At 40.1% G+C, this 23,524-nt stretch overlaps 1 protein-coding gene across 3 annotated transcripts in view; it reads left to right on the forward strand.

Moving 5' to 3' along the window:
- Positions 1-23,524, forward strand: part of LOC113024643 (voltage-dependent T-type calcium channel subunit alpha-1I-like) — a 264,807-nt gene that overhangs the window by 151,881 nt on the left and 89,402 nt on the right. The window contains exons 6-10 of one of the 3 annotated variants that reach the window (XM_026171858.1): positions 1,472-1,631; positions 2,147-2,209; positions 13,397-13,736; positions 15,091-15,183; positions 23,183-23,522. In XM_026171858.1, coding sequence (XP_026027643.1) covers positions 1,472-1,631; positions 2,147-2,209; positions 13,397-13,736; positions 15,091-15,183; positions 23,183-23,522 — 996 coding nt within the window. Of the gene's footprint in view, positions 1-1,471; positions 1,632-2,146; positions 2,210-13,393; positions 13,737-15,090; positions 15,184-23,182; positions 23,523-23,524 lie in introns of all 3 variants that reach the window. The other 2 variants (XM_026171859.1, XM_026171860.1) reach the window with 2 other exon arrangements.

The following is a 23,524-nucleotide window of genomic DNA, read 5'->3' on the forward strand; positions in this document are numbered from 1 at the left end:
TTTGAGAGTGTTAATAGAGAACTATAGAGACCATCAGAAGGAGCTGCACTGTGTTTTTGGAGCTGTGGTACTGCACGAGGAAGACATGAGTGGCAGAGAAGTATGTGAGGCTGGTGGGACATTTACAAGAACAACAAGACAGAGCTGAGGTATGAGGTGACAGATGAGGTCACGGTAGGGGTGGGATTACATCAGGGATCGGCTCTGAGCCCCTTTTTGTTTGCATTGGTGATGGACCGGTTGGCATATCAAGTCAGGCAGGAGTCTGCGTGGGTATGATGTTTGCAGATGACATTTTGTTGTGGGAGTAGGGGGCAGGTGGAAGAGAGCCTGGAGAGGTGGAGGTATGCTCTGAAGAGAAGATGAATGAAAGTCAGTAGAAACAAGACAGAATAAATGAGTGTGAATGAGAGGGAGACAGGTGTAACAATAAAGCTGCAAGGAGCAGAGGTGGTGAAGGTGTGCATGAGTTTAAATACCTGGGATCAGCCAAGCAATAAACAGAGTGTGCAAGAGAGGTGAAGGAGGGAGTGCAGGCAGGTTGGACTGAATGGAAAAGAGGTTAATTGTAACAGAAAGATAACAGTACTTGTCCAGTGTCCTTAATTTTTTAAAGACACAGTACAATGCTCACATGTGGCAAGTTTGCAGCTTACTTTGTTTGTAAATCACCTTGTTGGTTACTTGGTTGATAGTACAAAATACTATTTTATGCCAACGTGTGTTATCTTTGGCATTTTTTTACAGGTCAGCTGAAAAGAAACAAATAATGTGGTTTTACAACAAGCTGCCAAAAACAAAGGTGGTTAAGGATACAATTTGTATATACTTTTTTGCTAAGTTTTCTATCCTGAACAGAAACAACCTGGGTTCATGCCCTGAGCTGCACTAAAAGTGCTCAGACACAAGGGCTGGACTAAAAATGAGCAGCCAATGTCCAAAGAAATCCTTTGAAAGACTCTTACAAGGTTTGAGAAGACAAATAATCTCTTGACTGTGAACAAAAAGGTTGTTTTGTGTTTTTTGTGTTTTTTTACTGTTTTATTTAAGTCAAATAGGGATTTGGGGCAAGAGTAAAGTCATTACTAGTAAATCAATAACAGAACTGCATCGATGCTTTCCAAGCTCGTAATGCTTTGTAGTGCTAATATTACTGCTGTTCAGCTCACAACAGTTCACTAATTAAGGTCGGTTTATTACTGTATATGCATAAGTCAGCTGTGATTCGGTGCTCTCCTGCTGGTGTGTAATTACTTATAGGTATTTTTTCTCCTCATGCTGCAAATAAAATGAGTAAATGATTCCTCCTCTTTCCTCTTGTGTGCTGTTCTTTACCTGTACACAATCTTCCTATAAAGCTTCGTAGCAAGTGGATGGGAACGCCATTGCTCCGTTTAGATCATAAAGTAAAGTCAGCCATAGAGCTGTGCGGGATGTGTCATCACATAAGTATTTGTCTGTCTCTCTCCAGGCATGCGTATCCTGGTGAACCTGCTGCTCGACACACTGCCCATGCTGGGTAACGTCCTTCTCCTCTGCTTTTTCGTCTTCTTCATCTTCGGCATCATAGGAGTGCAGCTGTGGGCAGGGCTGCTGAGAAACCGCTGCTACCCCGAGGAGAACTTCACACTGTGAGTCACCGCCTACTCCGTCTGAGTGTGGAAAAGAGTGTGAGACCATGTGATGCACATTCTGTCTTCTTGAACATTAATCCCTCTGACAGGGCGTGTGTGAGTCTGACGACTACACACTGTCACCTCTGTGTGTGTTTCTTTATTACGGTAATTGTGTCAATGATGTAACTTCTTGAATAGCACATGAATCAAAATACACACTGTACCCGCAATTTATACGTGTGTCAGTTTCTGTATGTGTAAATAGGTCTGTCACCTCTCCTCTCATTACCTGCCCTCCCTCTGCGTGACTCTAGAAGATTAATTACATCATCTATTCAATTCACTCATATTTCCATAGTGTGAGATTAAGCCTCCCTCTGGCCCCGTCTCTCAAGTGCTAATATAATGAGGCTGATGGCAAACTAAAATTTGCACAAAGCAAATATCATTACCTCATAATCAAATCTGCCACTTAATTAAAAGGCTGACACTCTTCTTCACTGCTTCTCTCTCACCCATTTTCTGCCAAGTCATCAAGATTGTATCAGCGTTTCTGCAATAAACTGCAGAGACGTAGGATCGAGAAATTCCAGGTACTGTAGCTTAAACATGTTTGGCAAAATGAAATAGATGGAGAAGGGGTGACTGAACGTAACTCTTTTAGGTTTCACAATGCTGTAATATTCAAACTCACCAGACAAGGAAAGGTTATAGAAGTATCTCTAAAGACTTTAGATTCCAACACACAACCACAATTCACAGAGATCGTCTATAAATGGAAGAAATTCAAAATCATGTTCACCCTCCACAGAAACGATCGACCAACAGAGATCACACAAGAATGCGACATGTACCAGTCAATCCCAAACAACAAGACCATATTTGAACTTATTGGTTTGAATAAGATGTATTCTGTTTGAGGAAATAACACCAGTTGTCATGGAGCACTGAAATCTGAGTCATACTAGAAAATGCTGAAGGAAATGTTTAGGACATGTGCCATGGGCAAGACGGCAATTCTTGGCATATAAGTTGCACTTCAAAATCAAGCGTTAAAGTACAATATAGTTAAAGATACAGTGTCTAAAATCTTACCACTAGATGTCAGTAGATTGCAGTCAACTGAAGTCTGTTCTTACCATTCCTAATTCTCACAGTAATTTTCTCACATTACTCACAAATAACTCTGTCCACCATTAATCTGTAGTGATGCTAGGCTGTAAGTCAGCTGTTTACCTCAGCTGTCAATATTCCGAGTGTCAACATATATTTATTCTGGAGGAGGCTGTAACACTTTGTGAAAGGAAAGTGATACTGAGGTGAGCTGTTGAGGATATCTTGAACTTTTCTGTCAGTAAGTGCTGCTGTTACCACTTGTTAGCTCCCGTTGGCCTCTGTTAGCAGGTGTTAGCCTCTGTTCGCTGCTATTAGATGGTGTTAAACTGTCTTTGAAGTATTGCTAGCATTGCTGGCATGACATTTAGTGAATAAATTCTCATGTGATGTGAGAATGTAATCAAACTGTTTATCAGAGGGACAGCATAATGTTAGCTGCTGTTAGCTGTTGTTCAGACTTGTTCTTGTTCTACTGACAAGTAATTGCAGCGATATCACGTTGTCACTTTTGTTAATGTTTTCACTTCTTGGGTGAAGGGGACCTTTCTCAGGTGAGAAATTACAGTTGTGATCTTTCATATCTTGCGAGTGAAGGTGCAGGCACGAATTCAAATTTGCCTCCAGTGCACATAAACACTTACGACTTCTCTTCTTCCCCATCTTTGGAGTAATAGATATGTGGCCGGTCTCTAGCCACATACATACATATTCATCACAGCCACTATATTCAAGGTGGTGAATAGCAAAAGACTGACTGTAACTGAACTTCAGAGTGACCGAGTCCAATTTTTGGCCTTTAACCAGCAGAAATTTCAAAGGAGATGAAGCAGTATAATTGCAATAAAGTTATGAATCTGAAATCGTGAATGGGAGAGCAAGCTTATAAATACATTGCTTGCAAATATATAAACAAAATGACTGCGTATGTTGTGACAAATCACCCCCTGCTCTTCGCACCCTTATTCATATACTCATCCCTCTACTTTTTAAAAATTCAAACAAATATTAGAATATTAGAAAGGGTGCAAGAAGAAAACAAATAAAAAAACTAAGAACTGATACATGCACACACTTCATAGCTGTACAGAGTACTGTATCTGAATTTCAGAAAAGGTCTAAGCTTTAGGTGGACTGTGCCTTTATCCTTTTGCTGTTTCTTAGTTAACCTCTCTTACTACGGCGTTATTTTTGTGCCACTATTCTGAGCGCACGTAAAATAAGTTGCAGGTGCAAGTGTTGCATTTTGAGGAGAAATTTATTTTGAGCAAAGAAAAGCTAAATCTCAGTGAACAAAATTCATTGCTGCATGCAAAAAATGTATTTCAGTGTTTGCTATTATCCACACACACACACACACACACACACACACACACACACACACACACACACACACACACACACACACACACAATAGCAGCCCCTGTCGCTCAGTTTTTGCATTTGCACTTGCTCGCAATGTGTTGCTTGCGCTCTCAACATTTCTGCCTGTGCGCGCTCAACTCTTTCTGTACACCGTTATATTTGTGCCACAAAACCAATCACAGACTTGGATGCAAAAAAAATCTGATTGGCTGTTTTGGTCTCCAATCGGCTCGAAATGACAAAATGCAATATCCCAGAATCCATTTCGTCCAAAACTCAAACGAGGCAGTGGCGGAGGAACACAGAGTGGCGGAGTTTGAAATATTACTCTGTCTGGGTCACAAAATAAACTTTTAAGATATTTTCATGCGAGAATGGTGCTGTGTAAACTTCAAATATCTGCTCGATTCATCAAGACATCTCATATTTGCATAAGTGCTCTAAAGTTTTCAGAGATGCCTGTTACCCACCAGCTGACCGGGTGGTCACTCGGGTTAAACATGATATATAAGGCTGAACTGACAAAGAAATCACCAACTACACCACCAGGTAACAGGCATCTCCGAAAACGTTAGAGCACTTATGCATAGCACACATTTTGTGACCCAGACAGAGTAATATTTCAAACTGGTTTTGTGGCACAAATATAACAGTGTACAGAAAGAGTTGAACGCGCACCGGCAGAAATGTTGAGAGCGCAAGCAACACATTGCGAGCGAGCGCAAATGCAAAAACTGAGCGAGAGGGGCTGCTGTTGTGTGTGTGTGGATAATAGCAAACACTGAAATACATTTTTTGCACGCAGCAATGAATTTTGTTCACTGAGATTTAGCTTTTCTTTGCTCAAAATAAATTTCTCCTCAAAATGCAGCACTTGCACCTGCAACTTATTTTACGTGCGCTCAGAATAGTGGCACAAAAATAACGCCATATCTTACCTGTATAGTTTAATAGTATTGCACAGTTTATTGTATTTTTCGTATATACTTTTCAAGAGTACTGTTCCGTGTCCCAATGGCTGTGGGGTGTTTATTTTGGTTGGCGGTATCAGAAATTCAATTACTCTTCTGTCATGTTGCTTTAGTGCACAGCAAAATCTCCAGTGTTAAATTAACACTGGAGAGTGTCTATATGGGTCCACACCTCTGAGTGTTAAATTAACACTTTTGACAGTGTTATATGTTTAAAAGTAACCTAGTCAGTTTTGAAGATTAACAATGGCTAACACTGAGCAGTGCTGATTTTCTAACACTGGAATATTTCTAACATTTTGAGTTATTTTCCAGTGTTAGAAAATCAGCACTGCTCAGTGTTAGCCATTGTTAATCTTCAAAACTGACTAGGTTACTTTTAAACATATAACACTGTCAAAAGTGTTAATTTAACACTCAACAGTGTTGTATTTAACACTCAGAGGTGTGGACCCATATAGACACTCTCCAGTGTTAATTTAACACTGGAGATTTTGCTGTGTGAAGTGCAAATGCTTTGTAGTAGATTTAGGCTCATTCTCTGCTCATGGAGTACTACTTGCTTTTTTGTATTTCTGGGCATTGGACTGTGTAATGCATGTGTTTGTGCAGAGCAGCAGAAACACCAGCTGTCACTCATATGTCAGCAACCTTCAGCTTCTACCCAAAATGAAAAGTTTGGTGATTTAAAAAAGCTTGTCTTGATGCCAAGTTCTTTAATTCAGCAATTTCACAGTTCTCATGCAAAAATGTTTAATAGTTAAATTATTTTAATCATGTGTCTTTTTAGTGTAATTTCTTGAGACTCACGTGCAGACTTGATTTGATTTTTCTTTTACACTTTAATTTGGGTAGATTTAAAAAGAGACCAGAGTTAGGTTTAAGACATGCAAATGCATGGAGCAAGCATCCTCTCCATTTTAATGCCACATCTGAGAACATCTGGCTGTGGGGCCATAGCATTTGTTCCAAACATTCAGGACCCTCTGTTTAAGTCACTGGACTACATCACATGTTGAAAAATGATTTTTTTTTTTTTTTTTTGTGTGTCCCGTTTGGATCTTTAGGCATCAGAATTGTTGTCTTAAGGCCAAGAAAGATGCCAAGCGGATTTATTTTACCAAGTGGATCATCATGGCCTTGCCATATTGGTCCATTTGATTGACCTTTATTATAATTATGAATTATTTTATTTTCAGTTGCTACAAACTAAACTAAAATGAAAAATGATTTTCGAGTGGTACAGAGTGCATTTACATGTGAGGGAGATGGGCACCGGGGCAGTTCGTTCTGTCCATCTGATGTGAAGGTCAAACAGCAGTCTTACAACACATGGTAACCTAGGCTGTTGTCAGTATATTTTAATGCCTTTTGTTTTTGGTAGTTGTTGTTATTTTAGAAAATTGATACTACTAATACTAGTAAGGAATATTCTTTAAGTTTCATACTTTTTCTAGTTGTGAGAACCTCAGTAACAACATTTTGTGTGTTTGGCTCAAGATTCCTAATATGTGTTGTTTTAAAGTTGAATTTTAATTGGAGGCTGAATTGCCTAAAATTAATCTTAAATGCATTGGAATATTGTTAAAATCAGCTGTAAAGTAGTACTGTGTATTTAAAATCAGTTAATTGTGCCTAAGTTTGTAAGCAGTTGTTGATTTCTTCCTTTCCAGTGGAACTTGCTCCCAGTTTGGCTTCAGGAGTCAGACACCGTCTACTTTAAAGATTGGAGTTAAAATCTATCTTTTGATTTATTTAATAGGCTTAATCCAGGAACTCTGAACCATTCCTTATTTAAGTTGCTATTGAGGTTTTTCACTTATGTCATGCAAGTGTTGTCCCTTGGACATGATATAACCACCGGTTACTAGGGAAAAATGTGTATTCCATGATTGGTTGGTAGTAATTCCTGGAGGTTGCGAGGTGAAAATGATTGCAAAGAAAGTGCTGTACCAAAAACTCCTGATGAGTGACAGACTGCCAGGATTGCCTGTACTTTTACTCCCTCAGCTGATGGGTGGGAGGCGTGAAGATCTAAGTTGGCAATTAATGTGATGCGATGTAGGAGCTTCAAATTGATATCATAGGTGAAGTTACTAAAAATAATGAATGACTTTGATTTTCACTGACATCAACCTCAAGGTTAGAGGTCATGTTTTCTGAAATTCTTGTCAATGCAATAACTAGTGGACAAGGCAACGTAGAAGATTCAAATTGATACCATAGGTGCAGTTACTAAAAATCTGAGTTTGAAACTCAGTGATCTTGACTTTAAGGTCAAGGTCAGAGTTCAAGTTTTCTGAAAATTTTCTGAATGCAATAACTCAAGAACACGGTGACCAAGGAGTTTGAAATTGACACCATAGGTGTGTGTACTACGAGGGAGGAAGCAAAACTTAGCACACTATACACAAGAAGAGCAACTACCAAAATAAAACAGGAAACATGACACACAGATTAAGATGCGGACTTGACACCGGAACTGGGGAAGAACAGACATGAGAGCATAACTGACTGGACGTGACACGTGGAACACAAGGCACAGTAACAAAACCTAAAGACCAGAAACCACAAAACACTAAAGATGAAAAACACAAATAAAAAACACTAAATGAGACGAAATGCAAAAACCAGGAAACACAAACACTGGGTTCCTAGATCCAGGACACCTTGAGCTGAACTGCCATTATACTTAATTAGTTGAAATGAATTAGATCCTTTTTGTTCACTTTTTATATTGTCATGATATTTTTGTGATTTAAATGTTATCTCCTAATACTAATACTGTCTCGGAACGCTTGTATAGAAAAGAATGATAAAATAAAGTGGCCCAAAGGTAAAAAATGACCTAATACCAGCTGGCTTTTATTCATTATCTGCTCACTTGTATTTTTCACAGCAAAATTAAGAGATTTTTAATAGTCAGCGCTTCTTAATTAGTCATAAATTATGACAGTTCATTTTCCCTGGTAGGAAATAGCAAATCAGAATTAGAAGCTTAAAGCTAAACAGGTGTTGTTTGTTCCTAACCATGTCTATGATTAAGAGTACAGCTAATACCACTGTGCAAACACAGAGCTCAGACAATAACTGGGATTCTGTTAGCGGTAAGGAAATGCCTGGGGAGACCAGATCTGAGGCCAAGCATTTGATTGGGCCAGTTTGGCTGCACAGAGTGGGCTGGACGACGGTTCGCACTTACAAGCCCGGAAAGAAAATAATGATCTGATGAGAGGCTTTGGGGTAGGTCATCACCATAGTAACCAATTCTGAGATGAAATGGAGAGGGGATGTAATCATGGGATGCCCTGATCTCCCTGAGTAAATCTCAATAATGTCATCCAATTTTGGTAAAACATTCGCACAGGTACTCTTTTTCCACCCCTTTTTTGTCAGAGAGCTGATGTAAACAGTGTGTGACGGTTGTAATTCACACTGCCAGGTTTCCAGAAACAAGAGCAAGAGGTATGAAACAGCTGCTTTAGCTGGTGCCTCTTCTGTCAGGAGTCCAACATCTCTTCAGCTGTGAAATGACTGCTGTCTGTCTGACACTCTCTGGTGACGAACATAATCACCTACAGGAACACACAGCTGATGTCCAAACTGATAATGAGCGAGGCTGTGATATCTGCTGTCAGCGGATGTTGGCTCAGTCGTGCACAGAGGTTGGGACTTGTGGATGGTTGGCTGTCTGTCACATTTTTCTCATATTTACTTGTTCTTCTCATACCTCCAGTAAGGACTGTGAAAAGGATGAACAACACAGGGGTATATCTGGGAACACATGCTCATTTGTGCAGACAATACACTGCACATTTACATCCCTAAGAGGAACATGAGCATGGAAATACCCCTAAAAACTAATGTCTCTGTAGTGAGATGTCCAGAGAGAGTCAGTGAGATACTTCATATCAGTTTTATTTATATAATGGCAAATCACAATAGAACTAGCTTCAGGATGCTGTATATTGTAAGATAAAGACCCTACAATAATACAGAGAGAGCCCCAACAATCAAACGACCCCCTTTGAGGAAGGACTTGCGAACATTGGGAAGGAAAAACTTCCTTTTAATAGTCAAAGGAGCTTGCAAAGAAAAGCATCTGGACTTCTTTCAGTTACTTGAAGACGTTTCACCTCTCATCCGAGAAGCTTCTTCAGTTCTAAGGTCAAATGGTGGAGAGTCCCAGATATAAACCTATTGGGAGTTTCCCCCCACAGAGGCCATCTGATCTCAGGAATTCGCATGATAAGGTGGGGCCAGGTTTCACAGTGAGCTCACCCGAAACTCTGGCTGACTGGGACCCACACCCAGTTTCACACCTTGGCTCAGGCGATTAGAGGATCATCAGGGGGTCCTTTTGTCCCTCTGTGGGGGGATACTCCCACTAGGTTTATATCTGGGACTCTCCACCATTTGACCTTAGAACTGAAGAAGCTTCTCGGATGAGAGGTGAAACGTCTTCAAGTAACTGAAAGAAATCCAGATGCTTTTCTTTGCAAGCTCCTTTGACTACGATGACCTGGATGACTGAGAACCTTCACAGAGACATATTCCTTTTAATAGGAAGAAACCCCCAGACTCAGGGAGGGGCAGCCATCCTCTGACCAGTTGGGGATGAGGGAAGTAATATTTTTGAGTGAGATAAAGCTGCCTCTTTTGTACTTTTAGATATCTAGCATGCATTTTCTTAGTTAAATAAACTGAAATTTTTAAGTTATGCGAGGAGCACACAGCATAACAGGGAATTCAGCAGAAATGACACAATATTTGCTGTCCACTGACAAATCAATCGTTCTGATAGACAGCTTTATCATTCCTGTGCTACGATGTGTAAATGCATGGTATAAGTATATCTTGGTAACACTATATTAGGTACAGATTTATTGGGTTATTATCCAAGACAATATGAGGTGGCAAATATCTACTGATGATCTGATGTTTGCTTAGGAGCATGCTAACAGAATTTTATGAACCTCTGCTGGTAAACCAGAGACTCTACAGTAAACCGAAGCTAAACTGAAACAAAGTTTAGCTTAAAACACACTTACAAAGTTCAGTGGAAGGGCATACGTGGTTAATACCTACCAGAGCTACTGTCTTAGCTTCAGACATTTGGGTTAAAAATACCTGTTTCAACTAGAATCAGTGCACATGGACAAAACCTGGTCAAAAATATCCAGTGTTATGCTGGATATATGGATCATGTTTTTTGGCTTGTTAATAGCTTCTTTTGAGCCTGCAGTACGCAGGGACAGAGTCAGTGGAAGCAATACAAAGACCTACAAATACACAGAGTGTGTTAGACAGAGAGTAGTTACTATGCTGCTTCTATTGAGTCATCATAAATACCAGGTCAATTGTAATTGCTAACCAGTATGTCGTTCTCTGGTCTGCCTTCTAAATAGCAACCCTACCTCACACTGAAATAAAATCACACACAGCTTCGCTCTTTTTTTCAGCCTCTATCTTTTCATTTTCCTAATATTGCCAAAACGATCACATTTACTCTCTTCCTCCTCGTGTTTGGTTTATTGTCTTCTCTTTTCATCATTTCAGCTTTACTCCTTTGTCAACTGCTTTTGTATCGTGTGTCTTACATTTTCTTGGTTTCATTAAACACAGACTTTTTCTTGGACGCAGCTAATCAAGTCATAAATTGAGAAGTAGCATCAGCGTTCTATAACAGGCAGAGCAGACGGTCACGCTGAACCAGACAGCAGCCTGCTGCATAACACCAGCGCCAGACCGTATTAGCTTTTCTTTTAAAGTCTGCTTATCTAACGTCTTCTTGTCTGCATTTTCTTCATCTTGTCATGCACCCTGCTGGACGAGCTACCAAATTAGAATTAACTGAGGAAAAAATGTGCTGCTGATGTCAGTTTGCAGGCTAGATCGTGAATAACATGTTTAGCACATGAAAGGTGGTCGAAACATGGCCACAGTTTGGTCTGGTTAGGTCCTTTTTTATTAGTGACAGTAGCTGCTTGTGGACTTTATGTTTGGTACCACTAACAACATGCTGTCCCCACATTACATGTAGGCACTGTCTAGTACTTTGTATCTTTCCTTCATATCACTCAGAGTTATTAAGAGTATTGAGGTCAAACAAATATTAATATATTACTCCCAGAAGAAAGTAATATGTTACACTAGCCATTAGTTTACTTTTGCATTACTCTGTAACATAGACATATAAATAACACTCAGGTTATAAGACCTCACAGAACCCTACTTACTCTGTGTTAGCGTGAAGAGATGTTTGAAGTAAAGTTTGCTGATCATAGCAAGAGGCGCGTTTAATGCAAGCTTGAAAGAATCCTTAGTAATGCAATGAATGGCATAATTGAAACTGTAATGTGATAAATGCGACTGTGGTACTCAAAATTGTAATCTGATTACTGTGCTTTTTTAAAGTTCTTGTACTTGTTTTTAAATCTGTAATCTCTTTGTGAACTTTGTGAACCCTGGGTTTGCTTTATAAATAAAACTGGTCACATAGTCCTTGGGCTGGCTGAGATAAATGTTTGGTAAATGGTAAATGGCCTGCATTTGTATAGCGCTTTTCTAGTCCCTAAGGACCCCAAAGCACTTCACACTACATTCAGTCATTCACCCAGTCACACACACATTCACACACTGGCGATGGCAAGCTACATTGTAGCCCAAAAACTTTTTTCACGTCTATGACGGCGCATTTTGTTTTTTGCCTGTCTGGCTGTCTCGCTAAATCAGGAACTCTTTGAAAGAATTTCTTAAAATTTTGCACTTGGAGTCAAAGCAAAACTGATTCGATTTTAATGATCAAAGTCAAGGACACAGTTCCACACAAACGTTCAACGGGATACAATAATACAATGATGAAACTAGTGCATATTTTTTATGTCTAGACAATGGTGATTTTAGATTCTTCCTTTTAAAAGGTACTTTCAGCTGCTCCCTTCACTAGGGGTTGCCGCAGTAGGTTGCTCCACAGTTTTGATTTGCTAGCTTTTTAAGCCTGATGCCCTTCCTGATGCAACCAGCGGGGGATTTGTACTTCCTCCTGACATCAAACCAGCAATCTCTCGCTTCTTACGTATGTGTAAACTCTCCACTATTCGGTTTCTTCTATTTAAAAAAAAGTATTTGCACTACATTATAAAATCCCATCATACTCCTTGACAAAAATTGATTTTAACACTTTAAAAGTCACGCTTTAGAAGGTGACACAAAATAAACTTGTCAGTCAAAAGATTTTTTTCAGCAAAAAGCACTATAAATCACACTGCTGTGAAATGTTTTTAACAGGTTTGAGTCAGGCTTTGAACACATTGTTAAAATTCTGTTTGCATAGAAGACTTTAAAGCCTCCAATATTTTTGTGTTTCTGTAGTTTGCAAAACACAAAAAGAAAAAATCCAAAAGGGAAATTTCACATTCAGTGTGAGAAACACGCAGATTGCTGGACTGAACAGCGAGTCTGACGGCTTGTTCTCGGGCTGCCTTTGTAGCCAGTACATGATCAATCTTACATCAAGAAAAATGTTCGTCACACGGAAACGGTGCGCCGCGGACAGACAACGGCTGTCAAACAGAGTCAGACCGCAGACTGTCAGCTAGATGTGTCAGGGTTAAAATGTCTCCATCACTACCACCCTGCCTCTGTGTCTGTGTGCGTGCGTCTGCTTGTGGTGTATTTCTTTCAATTTTACTGTTACACACATAATCTTCTCTCTCTATCTCTGTCCTTTCATCCACTCATCTCTCCACTTGTGAGCACTCATATAACAAACTTAAAATGCACTATTACACATGAAGCTTTGATCTAGGCTCGTGTGCATCTCTTTGCATGCCACTATACTTGTAAAGAAACAGATGGATGAGAATGGCAAGTTTAGAGATGATTTTGTTTTCTTCTTATCTGATCATTTATTAGATATCTTCATTAAAAAAATACCTCGAAATGGTATGGTATATGGGTGAAATTCTCTTTCACCCATATAATATGACTTCTGTTCTGCCTGGTTTAAATGTGAGACTTTGTTGATGAAATACACTATTCCTGTCTATAATACACACATTTTATGCTGATTTTACTATGACTGGATGTTTAAAACTGCATGTCTTTGACTCTGACAAGCAGATTTTTTCACCATTCAATTCATAAATATTTAAGACTGATTTCAGATTGTCTTTCATCTGTATCTTTTCTTCAGTTTTTTCCTTTTCCCTCTTTTTTTGACCCATTTCAAAGTGTATTTATCATTTTTAACATTACGTTGTACAAGGAAATGTTTTGTTTTTAGGATACTGTTGTAATCATCGTCTCCTTCCTGGACTCTTCCAGCAGTAGCGGAGTCAGTCTCCCTCGGCCTTACTACATGGCTGATGAGGATGACGAGCGTCCTTTTATCTGCTCCCTTCCTGTTGACAATGGCATCATGTCTTGCTCCGATGTGCCGGCCCGCCGAGAAGGAGGCAAGACATGCTGCCTGGACAAAGATGACATCCTGTATCGCCAGTCTATCGGTCTGAGCCCCGAGCCCCTGGCCAACGGCAGCGTCAGTGTAGCAGGGCTCTGTGTGAACTGGAACCAGTACTACACCAGGTGTCATACTGGGTACAGCAACCCCCACAAAGGAGCCATCAACTTTGACAACATTGCCTTTGCCTGGATTGTCATCTTTCAGGTGGGTTTTTTTGTTGTTAACCTGAGGCTGTACAAGTAAATCGAGTAATTAAAACACTGTTTAACTGTGTGATGATTCATCCTCTGTCATTTTTATAATTCATGATATCTGATGCTGTTAAATAATACAAGGGAGACATATCCAGGTGGCAGTGTGTTGGAGTGATTAGCAATGTTGCCTCACCAAAATCAAGGTACTGGGTTTAAATTAGGCTGGGTGGGGGTTTATATATGGACTTCGCATGTCAGTGAAGGTTCTCCAGCTTCTCCCACAGGTTCAAAAATGTGTGGGTTTAGGTATTAAGGTAACTGATGATTGGCCTCCTGCCATCCTGCCTCCAACCGTGTCACAGCTGGGATGGACCCCTGCAACCATGATTTGGCTAAGCAGAGGAGGATGCAATGATCACAATGCATATAAATATAAATGGATATGAATGAAAATAATGGAAATATTTATATACTGTTCAAAAACAACAGCAGCAAAAATAACCAAGAAAACATTCAGAGTATTACATCAACACACTGAAACGTACTGATGGCTGTGAAACAGCTGATACCAGTTACCTCCCTGCCATTGCTTTCTTGGTTACATCTATATCTGAGCAGGAGTAATGAATTACATTTAATCTACCTTACTTTTTAGAAATAAAAACTTGGGAAAAAAGTCTGTATGCTTTTTCTTTTTCTTTCCCAGCTAAGTACAAAGACTGGAAACAGAGAAGCTTGCATATCTCTGTCCAAACATAACAACACCTAATCAGCACTTGAATCAACATGTTTAAACTATATTAAAATAGATTAATATCAAGTTGTAAAAACACATTGTCTCCATTTTACAGAGAGTTATGGGTTGGGTTGTAGTGGTAGTGGACACTTCACTCTGCCTATCAAGGAGGCTCCTGACTACTTCCAGCAAGGATCCGTCCACAGAATAACCCTGTTTAACATTTACAAATCATCATGTTTGCATTTAGAGCATACTGTCTATACGTTTGTGAGCATTTGTGATGGATCATGGCACCCCAACCGGTCGCAGCAGGTGGCCGCCTGGTCCTGCTGGAGGTTTCTTCCTGTTAAAAGGGAGTTTTTCCTTTCACTGTTGCCAAAGTGCTTGCTGAAAGGGGGTCATGTGATTATTGGGGTTTTCTCTGTTTTCTTTGTATTATTGTAAGGTCTTTTTATACAATATAAAGCACCTTGAGGCAACTGTTGTTGTAATTTGGTGCTATATAAATAAAGCTGAACTGATACCTTCAGATAGAGACAAGCCAGATGCTTCTTCTGGTTTCCAGTTTCCATTCAGTAATAAAAAACTAAATAACAGATACTGTCAAATGTCTTTCTGTTTGTAGGTGATCACTCTGGAGGGCTGGGTGGAGATCATGTACTACGTGATGGATGCTCATTCATTCTATAACTTCATCTACTTCATCCTGCTTATAATTGTAAGTAAGACATGGCTTTGCTCGTATTTACAACAACAGAGTAAATGTGGACACGTTAGAGTCAGTGCTCAGGTGCTTCAGCATTTGCTTTAAGGAAACTTGCTTAAAATGTACTTATTGAGGTTAATTGCTGATGTATTTGATTTTTGTGAGCATGATATATGACTGTGTTGAGATACCTTCCTTCTTTTTATACGACACACACACACACACACACACACACACGCACACACGCACGCACACAGAGCTGTCAGTGACACAGTTGAAAGCTGAGCTGAAGAATCCATCATTTTTTCTGATAAAGTACTTTTTAATCTCAATCCTTTTGTTTCCCTCATTGTATGTGTGCCGCAATATATTCATGCTTTTTGTGTGTGAGCATTGGTGCATGTTGGTGCAATATATTTCTTTTTAGCCTGTCTCGCGTGTGTGTGTGTGTGTGTGTGTGTGTGTGTATTTGAAAGTGTTATAATGCAGCACGACTGCCAGTCCCGACTACTTCCCCAACCCAGGGGCTGTCTTGTCTTTTTATTATACTTTTAATTGCCTGCCTTCAGATTCAGACAGGAGCTTTTCCTCTTTTCCAGTTTCCTCTTCGAGCCAGTGCGCCTTTCATTCTTTACCTCTTAATTTATTTTAAGATTACTTTCTACATCCTTCTATCGCCTTAAATCTGCCAATCTCTTCAAGCTGCACCCTGTGTTTCTTACCTTGTCCTGTCATAGATCAGTCCGTGACTCAGTTTATTCTACCACTACCCCTCTCTACTTCATCCATCTTTCCTCACTCATTCCCTCTTTTCTTTAACCTGCTTGCAACTACCCTTTCTTTTTCTGTTTTTTAAATCTCTACCACCTCCCGGCTTCCTTCTAATACTCACCTGCTGCTTTCATTTGCTCTCCTCTTTCTCACTGATGTGTATACTGGGCAATATTCATGTATCGGTCACTCTGCTCGTTCTCATTTATGTAGAAACACACAGCCGAAAATTGCCTAACTACATCCAATTTGTGATGTAATGGTTGCCTTTTCAAAAAAATTATATATATATATATATATATATATATATATATATATATATATAACTGATGAAGAGTGGAAGGAGGATGAAAGGAAGGAAGGAAATAACCAAAGGCTGGAGTGAGGGTTAGTAGATGATGAAATGTGAGAGAAGGGGCGGTGGGTGGATGAGGGCTGGGAGTTGTTAGACAGATGGAGTTGAGGTGTGGAAAGTGAGGAGAAGGACTGCGAGCAAGCTTAAGAGAGCAAGTGATGAAGGGGGGAGGAAGTGAAGGAAGGATGGGAAGAGGGTGGATGGATCGGTGACAGGGAGAGCAGGACTAGATGGACTAGAATGTCAGCATGAAATCAGAGAGAGGATTGGAGGACGGGCGAGAGGAAGCAACCACATGTTGGTGTCTCTCTTTGATCTTAGGTGAAATCCAGATAATTAGAGTGAGTCCCTCAGGGCTCACGTATTGAGGGAGATCACAGTACAAGGTTTAACAGTGTGTCATATGACATGTCTGTCTGTCCCTCACCAGTGGAAATTAACATGACAAACTGCACAGCCCAGCTCAGAAATAGGAAGTTTAGTAAAAACACTACATAGAATATATAGAAAAAAATACTGCAGGGAACTCTTAAGCAACATAAGCAAATGTCATTCATACATGATCTAAATGAGGATGCAAATCTCCATTAATTAAAGTTTCTCAAGATGAACGTGTTGTAATTCATTATGTTGTTGACTAAGCATCTCTGCTTGATTTTGCTCCCTGGAGTTGTTGCATATGTCTTCTCTAGGGATGGGTATCGTTTAGGTTTTATCCGATACCAGTACTTTTGAAACGGTGCTTAAACGATGCTCGAACTGGTGCTTAAAGAATGAAGAACACAAAATTGGTCCAAAAACCTCTCATGTTCAGCTGTTTTTTTGTAAAAAGATAACAATGTTAGCTTTTTGGCATCACTCTTGGCTGGAAGCAGCGCTTAAACAATGGAAAAAAAACACAAACTTTGTCCAAAAACCTCTCATGTTTAACTGTTTTCCACTTTTCCTTTGGTCATTTTAGCCTTTTTGGCCAGGGTGAAGGGAGTATCTGCCATCAAACAAGAAGACAGCCGCATGTAACTACAACGGTGTTTGCTAGTTCACCTTACATGCATTAATTTAATAACGTGGTTAGCCTACTCAACGTAAATTACACACGGACAACATTAACCTCCTAGGACCTGGCGTCCACATATGTGGACATCACATTTTGGGTTATTTAGACCAAAATACTCAATTTTGCTCTACAAGGGCCTTATATCCACTTACGAGGACATTATACTGCTCAGAATTTTAAACAAATATCCTCATATGTGGCTCTTATTTTTCATAAAAACAAAAATAAGGTAAAAAAATAAGCTGTGGTAATTCTTTGTTTTTACATTCATCAGGCCCCAATATGCCCAAATATCAAAGAGAAATTAAAAATGCATGCCGTGGAAGATTTTGGGTCTTAGGAGGTTAAGGTACTCACCCAGAGAAGAACGGCTGCTGCTGCCATCATCATCCGTCATCATTTCTGCAACACTGGCAGGGCTAGGGGCCAGGACTCTCCTCTTCGGGTTTTTGGTGGATGTTGCTAACTCCGGGTCCGATAACAGGCAACCCACCCGCAGTAGATGTGCACGGTGTGAGGTCTCGCAGCAAGCTATTAAATACGGCGCATTTCTCGGCTTTTAACAAAATGCTATGCGTCGCCAGGTGTTTCATCAGATTCGAGGTGTTACCTCCTTTGCACAGTATCACCTTAAAGCACTTGTTGCAGGCTGCTGAGTTTGCATCTTTTGCTGTGAAGTACAGCCAGACTTTGACCGCTTCACCATGGGCATTTTTAATCTGTAGCTCTGCTCTAAAAGAACGTACGTACCTGGGCCCGCCTACTACGCTTGCAGAGGTAAAATGATTGGCTAGAATCCAAAGTGTACGACCTCTCAGGAAAAAAAAAAAGCACCAAAATAAAGCACCGAAATGTGCGCTGCTTTTCGGTCTAGTTACTACCGTTTATGTCAGAACCGGTGCCATTACCGGTACCCATCCCTAGTCTTCCCCCCATAGAGAAAAGATTTAACTGCCAGCCTCTTGTTGGCTTTGTTTCGGCATGTTTCAAGGCTTGTTTCACAAACAGGCTTAGTGGAGGAAAGTGATTTACTATTTACATGTTAAAAGTTCTGCTCACATCACAGGCGTGTCCTCATCTCCCTGGGAAACAGATGAGGAGACTTTTCATCATTCTTTCTTTAATGCTGCATGACACCATGTGCTGAGCGATGGAATACAGCAAGCAACAGCAATCAAGACCGAGAAAGACAGAGGTGCCAGCAAACGAGAGAGATATAAGTTCAGGTTGCGTTTAGATGCTTTGATGATTTCACTCACGTAACATGCATGCAGATTAAGTGTGCAAAATTGAATTGAACTGAGAGCGCAAGAGAGTGAGTACAAGAGAGTGCTAGAAGGAAGCTAGATGAAAACAGCCGTGAGAGAGAGATACAGAGACCGAGTGACAGATGGAGAGACAGATGAAAAAAGTGAGATAAAGATGGAGAGAGTTAGAGAGATGCTTTGCAGTGATTACCATCATGTAGAGCAGTTTAGACAAGAGGACTCAGTGGAATTAAAGGCTTTGCATGGAAGATAGTTTGGCCCTGTGGAATTAAGCTTTGACATCTACAAATGCCATCCTCAACCTGTTTTGTTGCAAAACTGTAAAGCGTAGTAATCCTCCTGATTTGACACTTTTTAATCTCACCTTCTGTGTTCGCTTATACCTGGTATTAACATCGAGCTCGTTTGCATATATGGACATGTGCCACAACACAACAAGAGAGGATGTCCTGTCCTGTTACTGTATATTTTTAAGGAAAGTCCACAGAGTCATCAGCAAAATGTAGTTAAAATATTGTGTTTTTAGGAGGAATCCACCGAAATCTGGGCTAAAAACATAGTTTGTAATGCCCACATATGCACATTGTGAGTTTAAAACAAATCATTTAATACACCTCATCTGTGTACCCCTTCTTCTAACAGATACTTTCAGTGTCTGCAATAATCTGCTTCAGTCCATGCGTGTCCTGGCGATCCCTTTCGCATAAAAGAAAGCAAGAGACTGGTTGTTATATGTCATAACGTATGCTCAAAAACAATAACTCCAGAGATCAGCACTACATTTCTGAATCACAATTGGACCTGAAGGCCTTGCAGAAGTTGCTTTATTACACATCACAGCTTTTTTATCGTCGTGTTTGTTTTTCTGAAATCATTTGTGTGTGTTTATTGCCTGGGCACTGGAACTATCATTATGAGGTTCACAGAGATGTTGATGCAGAAAACCCCTCAAAGGGCCTCAAAAAACCTTGATACAAACAAATAATAAAAAGATTAATTTGTTTCAATATGAGCAGTTTAATAATCTGTCAAATATGACGCAATGTTCTGCCATGGGCATGTATGGCAGCCATACATGCCCATGGCAAAACATTAATAAACACAAGTGACCAGTTAGCAGATTCTACAATTCTGCAGTGTGCAGGGTGCACTCTGTGCTCAGATTCATCCAAATGCTGCAAGCCTGATCTGATGAAGCTTTACAGTAAAAATGCATAATGAGCCAAAGAAAACAGCCTCAGCTAATGTGGACTTCACCATTTTTGTTGGTGGTCATTTGATTGCATTCATGTCGGGGATATCACTAAAAAGGAGTCTTTTTAGCACTGGCTTGATCTTGGTTAACGCTGTGTCTTTAGCAACAGTACTACACATCTGAATATCGTTACTATTTAATCATTAGATTTGTCTGTCTGCACGTTGGTACTCAGTGTTCAGTGTGTGCTGGAACAAATGCAAACTGCACCATTGGAAAACTGCACTGTACCGAAAGTCCATTTTGCCGTGGCTACCATTTGGAGTGAAAAAAGCACAAAACCAAATAGTAAATGTGATGCACTCCCAAAGGTTTACAAGCCTTTCACATGGTCTTGTTTTTTTGTAGAAAACATAGATTTTTGCAGCTTTCTTGTTTAGAAGGCAACGTAATTATTTCATTCACTATTCTTCAAACACTAGTTGCCTCTCACACCTCTGCTGCAAACTAAAAGTGCACACACCGAGACACACAGACTAATCTAATTGTATTTCAGCCATTCCAGCAGAGTGTGAGCATAAATATTTGATGGGATCAGCGAGGGTGCTGAGCGGGTGCTGGGACCCTCTGCCTCCCTTTTAGTACGTGAGTCCAGTGAACTGGCATGAACCAGTCTGACCACAAATCTCTGCTTTGAATCAATGAAAAGGCAGTCTCTACACTAAAACGGACACACACGTACATTCTGCTTTCTCCGTAGTCTTTGTCGCAGTGGTTTAGTGAGGTTATGGGGCTTACAATCACTATTGATCACAGCCTGCAGAGCACTAGGCTTAATTTCCTCCTGTTTTCTTTCCACATCAGCTTAGCGTTTCTTGGTGACCTTGACCTATTTTGTCATCTCTTTTTTTCCCTTTTTTTCTTTAAATCTGTTTTACCAGTTGTGTCTCATGGAAAATGAGCCTAAAACATCTAAATAAAAGTGTCAATAGTGGCTGAATGATATCAGTGGTTAAGCAGGAAAACACAACCTAAGGTTTTAGTTAAAGGAGTGATGGTAAAAAAAAACTTTTCTTCCCTCTTCTGACCTTTCTGCTCTCAGTTTTTCATGTATCACACCAGATATGTGTTTCATTATGAATCGTGCATTACAATGTTCAACGCCAGATTTCAGTTGGGGGTAGACACCTTTTCCTAACAGTCCCAATACGCCTACAAGCTTTTTATATATTGTGCTGTAGCTGTATGGAGGTAAGTTTGGTAGTTAGCAGACTGCTGAAAGCACAGACATCTTAAGAGATTCCAAGTCAAGGTTAAACTAAGCTGAATATTCTGTTACCAGTTTTCTCCATAAACACCAGACTCTACCTATTGTAAGTTCAGAAGATGTAAGTTTAGCTACAATACACCTCATCAAAGGAGCTTGCAAAGAAAAGCGTCTGGACTTCTTTAAGTTGCTTGAAGACGTTTCACTGAAGAAGCTTCTCGGATGAGAGGTGAAACGTCTTCAAGCAACTTAAAGAAGTCCAGATGCTTTTCTTTGCAAGCTCCTTTGACTACGATGACCTGGATGACTGAGAACCTTCACGGACAATACACCTCATCAGACTTCACGAACTTCTCCACTTACTTTTTTATGAATGCAGGCTTTTAGCAAATGCACCACAAAAACTGATGATCAAGACAGGACAGGGTATGTGACGGTGTCTAAATAAGTTCCTCTGCTTTGCATCTCTGTGATAATGTGTTTGCCTTTAGAAGATGTTGTCTTAGTATCAAGATTTTTCATTCCTATGTTCTGTCCTTGCATACTGTTCGGGTCATATCTGACATATTTTGACATTCAACAGCAGTAAAAAAGTCTCTGACTGTTAAATATATATTCTTTGATGAGTTTGACGCATAAAAGTAAAAGAGATGCACTGGGGGAAAATGACACTGTAAGTTAATGCTAATGAAAAACGCACATGTTCAATTGGGTTTGAACGTGTTAGTGAAGAAGATGACCTAATCTGAAGAGGGAGATGATTCCAGAGTAAACTGTGTGGTCACAATTGCTCCATAATATGGATGAATAAATATGTAAAATTATTATTATTATTACAGAAAACCCAAATTACAGAAAAAGTCTCTAAGAGCCTTTGCCGGGCAGATTCTGGCCCCCGGCTGCATGTTTGACACCCCTGTGCTTGAGGGTAACTCTTCACAGGCTGGAGAGCTACACCTGGAATGACAAGCAGCTGTTTAAAAATATACTGAGAGCTAACTGAGATTAAAAGAGATCATAACAGGGGTTGGGTGGGGCTGGTTGTCCTACCAGTGCTCTATAAGTGCAGAAACTAGTTTTCAACAAGCAGCTGTTTATTGCCACGTGTTGTAAATGTGTTTTGTATTAGTGTAAAATGATGTTGAACTGATACTGATACATGGTAGTTTTGTGGATTTTTTTGTGATAGAGCAGTGATGGTGATGATGGTGTTTAATAGTTGTAATAATTACATGTTTATATGAATAAGGTATCAGCATTACCAGAATGTTGTTGTCATTTTCACTTTCAAAAATATATATTTTCATGCCTTAAGGTAAAAAAGGATAAGATACTGTGTAATTGTAGTTTTTGTTCTCAACAAATCAGTGTTGTAAAACCTAAAGAAAGAAAGAGATAGATAGACAGACAGATAGATAGACAGACAGACAGACAGACAGATAGATAGATAGATAGATAGATAAGGCTTGTCTCGTGTGATCATAGGTTTTTCTAAAAGAAAGTTGCTAATTATTACAGCTACAACAGCATCAAGCCACCTAATATGTTAGCTCTCCTCTCTTAGTCATTGCTTGGTTTGCTGGTTGTAATACTAAAAAAAAGAAGTATTTTCAGGATGGCACTGGAGCAGATTTGTTTGTGAACATATTGTATAATGTGTTATGTCTGGAGTTGTCCAGCCAAGTGGACTAACAAGCTAGAGGTAAGAGCTACACTGCTCTGGCATAAGGCCATCATGCTGAGAGTTTTGTATTCAGCGTTATTAGCTGGCAGAAGCTGTCGACTAACAGACCAAATTAGGGGTTTCCAGTTTCATGCTGGAGCTTCCAACTGTTGCAGATCATTATATTTAAGAATGATTTATTACCTTTTTATTGGATGGGAGTGTTTTAGGATTAATAATAGGCCTTTAAAAGGGTTCTTTTATTACAGATAAACAGACAAAAGCCCTGTGAAAATAATTACATCTCATTAGTTTGGATTCTCACAAGTAAACACTTTTTCAGCACTGGGCAGCTTGGGGAGGAACGTGACAGTCAAGCAACACGCAGCTTTAAATTTTGTTTATGTAATGTGCGCATGCCTGTCATCCTCCCAGGTCGGTTCCTTCTTCATGATCAACCTGTGCCTCGTGGTCATTGCCACCCAGTTCTCAGAGACCAAGCAGCGGGAGCATCAGCTGATGCAGGAGCAGCGAGCTCGGTGTTCATCCTCCTCCACCCTGGCCAGTGAACCTGGGGACTGCTACGAAGAGCTCTTCCAGCTGGTCTGCCATTTCCTCCGAAAGGCGAGGAGGCAAACTGTTGCCCTTTTTAACACCCTCCGGGGGAAACCTCGTGGCTTTCATGGTGTTGGAAGAGGAAGAGGAGGCGGGGAAGGAAGGGAGAGGAAGGCCAATGGACGTGAAGGACGTGACAGAAGAGCGGGGTTAAGACATGGT

This window comes from Astatotilapia calliptera, chromosome 6 (assembly GCF_900246225.1).
Source record: "Astatotilapia calliptera chromosome 6, fAstCal1.2, whole genome shotgun sequence".
In the NCBI taxonomy this organism is placed as follows: domain Eukaryota; kingdom Metazoa; phylum Chordata; class Actinopteri; order Cichliformes; family Cichlidae; genus Astatotilapia; species Astatotilapia calliptera.